General features: G+C 33.9%; 1 protein-coding gene across 1 annotated transcript; it reads left to right on the top strand.

The window, feature by feature from the left end:
* The first annotated feature begins 256 nt into the window (after window positions 1-256).
* Window positions 257-1,201, top strand: LOC123252899 (olfactory receptor 5F1). Its single transcript, XM_044682143.1, has one exon. It carries the CDS (start codon window positions 257-259, stop codon window positions 1,199-1,201), a length of 945 nt encoding a protein of 314 aa, XP_044538078.1.
* The last annotated feature ends 3,984 nt before the right edge of the window (window positions 1,202-5,185 follow it).

Below are 5,185 nucleotides of genomic sequence, written 5' to 3'. Positions count from 1 at the left end.
CATATAGCATAGGGCACTGAAGGTAGCAAATACATAATAAAGGTAAAAAAATTCCACAATTTTATAGAACACTTACTTATTGAATGGTTGAGGTTAGGGCAAAACAATGTATACTCTTCTAAATTAATTTATGCCAGAAAAAAGTTATAATTGTCAGATTCTTAAACTTACTTTTCAGTTAAGTCATCTCTTCCCTTACTGAGTTGATTCTGTTTTTATCTAATTATTCTCTAGCGTGTACTGATATTTGGAATAAATGTCTGGGAAAAATTATACCACAGTGACTGAATTCATCTTGTTAGGGTTAACAGACTCAACTGAACTTCAATTTATACTCTTTGTATTGTTTTTGTTGATTTATACTCTTACAATGATAGGAAATGCTGGAATGATTATGCTAATCAAAATAGATTCTCAACTCCACACGCCTATGTATTTTTTTCTGACCAATTTGTCTTTGACTGACATTGTTTATTCTTCAACTATCACTCCAAAAATGTTAACTGACTTATTGTCTGAAAGGAAAATCATCTCCTTTACTGGCTGCTTTCTGCAGATGTATGTCTTCATTGCTTTAATAACTACTGAGTGCATTCTCTTTGGATTAATGGCTTATGACCGTTATGTGGCTATCTGTAATCCACTGCTCTATACAGTTATCATGTCAAGGACAGTCTGCCTGAAGATGGCCATGGGGGCATTTACAGCAGGATTCTTGAACTCAATAATTCATACCACTTACATAAGTAGCTTATCCTTCTGTGGTTCCAATGTCATCCATCACTTTTTCTGTGACAGTCCCCCAATCCTCAAGCTTTCTTGTTCTGATACCCAAATGAATGAAATGATCATTTTCATTTGTGCTGGGATAAATATGTTAGGAACACTTCTGATCATTCTTACCTCTTATATCTACATCCTCTTCTCCATTCTCCACTTACATTCAGTTGAGGGGAGGCGCAAAGCATTCTCCACCTGTGCTTCTCATCTTACAGCCATTGTTATATTTTATGGAACTGAGATCGTTACCTATTTGTGCCCAAGTTCAAGCTACTCGCCAACTCAAGGAAAAGTAGTGTCTGTATTCTACACAGTGGTTATCCCAATGTTAAATCCTTTAATCTATAGTCTAAGGAATGAAGAAGTGAAGAGGGCTTTAAAGAATGTGATCATTAGAAAAAGGAACCTCATACTTATATGATTGTGTTTTTATTGGATAATAAATAAAAATAAAAATAAAGATGTGTGTAAACCTCTGTTTACAGATAATAACTGAAGTAGGCCAACAGTTCTATTTTTTTCTTTTTTTAGGACTTAAAAGTAGAAGGTCTAATTTCAGGGATTCTGGAGAATACCATGGCAATGAAAGCCATAAGAATGAAATCAATAAACATACAAGCAAATCAATAAATGAAAAATAATATATACCCTAAGTGAATGAAAAGATGCATGGTCAGACAGGAGAACTTAGCTTCCAACATCAGGAGGAATTATAGTTAATATCTCTGAAAAATGTGCAAACTTTATGGGGAGACCCAGTATAATGTTTGATCTTACTAGATACTCTAGACAAGAGAAGGTCTTTTTAATATGGCATCAAAGTGTTTTAGGATTTTATGGGGTGGGGGGAGGAATATTCAGCAATTGAATCCTTCACAACAGATATCACCCAATGCTTTATAATTTGAGTTTAATATAGAACAGAAAGGGAATTCTAGCACTTGGTTCACTCAGAGATTCCTATATGTCTAACAAAGATTGCAATATTTCTGAATCCTTTACATATTTAGAGGTAAGTTTAATAGAGTAAGGCTAAATATTCAAAAGGTGGTATATCAACAATTCTTCCTTTTTACACATAAATAAACTGATCTACAAATTTCCCTTTCAGTTACATGATCATGAGAGCATTTTTTTTGTAAACAGCACTCATATGCAAATTATACATTGCAAAAATTCATAGAGAATTTGCCATAGTAGACAAGATCAAACAACACATTAAATTTGAAAAAAGGGACTCTCTGGGACATTATAAAGGGGGCAGGGCATATTAAATAGATTTTGTTGACACAGACTTGCAAGTCTCTAGAATTTTAAGGACAAATAAAAATCATTCAGGTATATTCCAGGTAAAAAAAATGTTTAAAATTTGAATAATATTCAACTATCTAAAAGAAAAAAAGGACAACTATTAAAGTGAGACAGATATATTGAAAGATTTCAAATATTCATGTATTACTTAAAAAATCACAAACACAGCTAATATTTATGCATTTAATTTTAGAGTACAATTTAATTCACAGGCATCCCTGATGTAGAAGATTTTATAAGTAAAAAGAAATAAGAATAAAAACAGGAGAAACAGTAGAGGAAACACTTCCAAAGTGGCTAAATACAAATGTTTAAAGAAAAAAATTAAATATATATATTTTTACTATTTCTAATTAACATTTAATATGTGAATATTTTCATTTATTTTATTTATATTTTCATTTTAAGAATTTTATGTTACTTTCATGTGCAGAGAAATGTCACAATAAAAAAAAAATTCCCTGTTGAACATTTCACATTGGATAGCAAAAAAAATCTTGTACTGAACTTGTCCAAAACTGGACTAATTATCTTTTCCTCATAATTACTCCTCTTCTAAAGTTCCCTATTTTTGTCAATGGCATTTTCATCATTCCAATCAACCAGGTTCATAATCTTGACATTATTCTAAATCTCCCTCATTCCACATAAGATCTTATCATTTGTAAGATCTAATTTCTATCTTCCTAACATATTATCTAGTAAGGAACTTTCCATTTCTACCTTCATGGTATCTCTGAGATCTAAGTCTTTTTCTCCATTAAATTAGCTACTACTTTAGATCTTACTAGAATTATAGAATATTGAAAGAGGCCCCCAATTGATTTTGAGCACTTTCTGATAAGATTTCTTATACATTTGATATTATTATCATGATTAGATTAATCTGTTACATCATAACTATTAATTTTATAGCAAGAGATAATCCCAGTTATTAGTTAACTGAATAAGCAAGTGTAAGACAACTATATCTATAGAAGGTAATCATTTATAATCATACACATACCTATAAATCATATAACACTGTAGAGGAAAGACTGATATGAATTTTTCCTTTTCAATACAAACAAGTTCTCTTCCTTCTATTCTTTTTTTTTAAAACCCTTAACTTCTGTGTATTGGCTCCTTGGAGGAAGAGTGGTAAGGGTGGGCAATGGGGGTCAAGTGACTTGCCCAGGGTCACACAGCTGGGAAGTGTCTGAGGCTGGATTTGAACCTATCTTCCTTGTGTTCTAATTGACTTGTCTGGTGAAGAAACTTGTTTCTGAGATTCAAAAAACTATGGAAATCAAAAGGGTCACAGATCACTGTCATATTTGCCACTGAGGATATGGACATTTCACCACTGTCATTCTGAACCTCAGACCCATTTATTCTCTGTATCACAGGCATGTTCATCAATGTATTGGGTTTTTGTGATAGCTCTTATTATATTATTATATTAAAGTCAATTTTCTCAGAAGATTGCTTTAGACATTTTCTTTACATATTTCTAATCAATCTGGTTGATTCCTCACACTTTGACTAATTTTCTTTTTCTGATTCTTTCTCTATCTCTCTGTCTCTGTCTGTCTTTCTGTCTCTGTATCTTCTTATAGTCCCTCTTTTGGCTGAATTTAGAGCTAAGGCATCATGTTCTGCAAGAAGCTTAAATATTGGGACTCTCTCTTCCAGATTACCTTATATTTAAAATCTTTGTTATTATTTATTAAATTTGTATCCAAATAATTTATGTACATGCATGAATATATTATGTACATACCATATATGTATCTATATTAATGCATGCATAGGTGTACTCATACTTTTTTGATACGTTATGTTAAAAGAGGAAAAGGGAATCCCTTGGGATGATGTTATAGTGGTAAATTGGCTTATGCTGGTGAACCAAATCCAAGGATATTTCCCTCCCCTGTCTACTCACAAAGCGAATGGCTGCCCTGTCCTTGAGTTTATATGGTAGAGGATCAAGTAAAGCAAAGGTTTGAAACAGTTTAACACCTCAGGAGGGAGAATTGACAGTTGATTAGGTAATTTTGTGAGACCTAATCCCTGAGTGCCCTTAATAAATGAAACCCCTTGCTAAAGGAAGATCAAGGACTTTACTTTTGCCTAGAACTGATAGAGACCTTCCTCCTTTTGAATCAAATCATCACCCACTAATCTTTCTCTCTTCTTAAGATCTGACTGCTATTTCTTGAATAACAACTGTTTATTTGTGAAGATGATATTAAGGGGGAGATTTAGATAAGAGGTCAAAAGTAGTTCCCTGAGCTTAAGTCACAGAGAGAAATGCAGACTCCTTCCAGCTTTGGCCAACAGCGGAAAGGATCAGCCAAAAAGCTGTTACCATCTTTTTGACTTCCCAATGCTGGGTAATCTAATTTATTAATTCAGAGATATAAATGAGTTTTAGATGAGGCAGGCACAGAGGAAGAAGTTTCTCTCTTCTGGACTGACACAGCTTGCCCTCTAGGATAAAATTCTCTTGGGCAGCTGAATGTCCTGGCAGTCCTCAGGTCTCCAGATACTGATAAATAAGGTCACTTCCCAGTCAATATGGCAATGGTAGAGATTGGGAAATACTATGGAAATGATATGAATTCAATTCTCAGATTAGATTTGGAGCTACTCTCAGTCCAGGGTTCAAAACTGAACTCCCCCAGTCACCCCTCCTCCCAGGAGGCCATGCTTCCCCCAACCTTCCAACTGCCGCTGACTGTCACTCTTGTTTCATCAGCATTCCATCTCTACTCTGTGTCAGAAATTATTTCCTTCAATCACTTGTCTCTCCTATTAGAATTTAAATATCTTCTTAAGCCTCAAAGGTCACTGAAGGAGGTACAGCAGACAACTCAAAGCTTGGTCATTCACTGCATCCCAGGTCATCTCGACTTTTGTCCTGCCACTGTTTTTTGATGACTCTAGAAAAGACAGTGAGGCTGATGACTTTGCACAACTCTGCTTCACTTAAATTCAATTAATGTGCAATTCAAGATATCAACTCTCATGCACTATTTTACCCCAACATTTTGAGGTCATTGGTCCTCTTAAAAAAAAAAAAAGGATTTACAAAAAAGAAGGATTGATGACA

The sequence above is a fragment of the Gracilinanus agilis genome, chromosome 6, assembly GCF_016433145.1.
Source record: "Gracilinanus agilis isolate LMUSP501 chromosome 6, AgileGrace, whole genome shotgun sequence".
In the NCBI taxonomy this organism is placed as follows: domain Eukaryota; kingdom Metazoa; phylum Chordata; class Mammalia; order Didelphimorphia; family Didelphidae; genus Gracilinanus; species Gracilinanus agilis.
Note: the sequence above shows the minus strand (reverse complement) of the source record. Positions and strands in the feature narration are given on the sequence as shown.

Coding starts and splice junctions, on each gene's coding strand:
- LOC123252899 (XM_044682143.1), top strand. CDS start 257: ATGTCTGGGAAAAATTATACCACAGTGACTGAATTCATCTTGTTAGGG.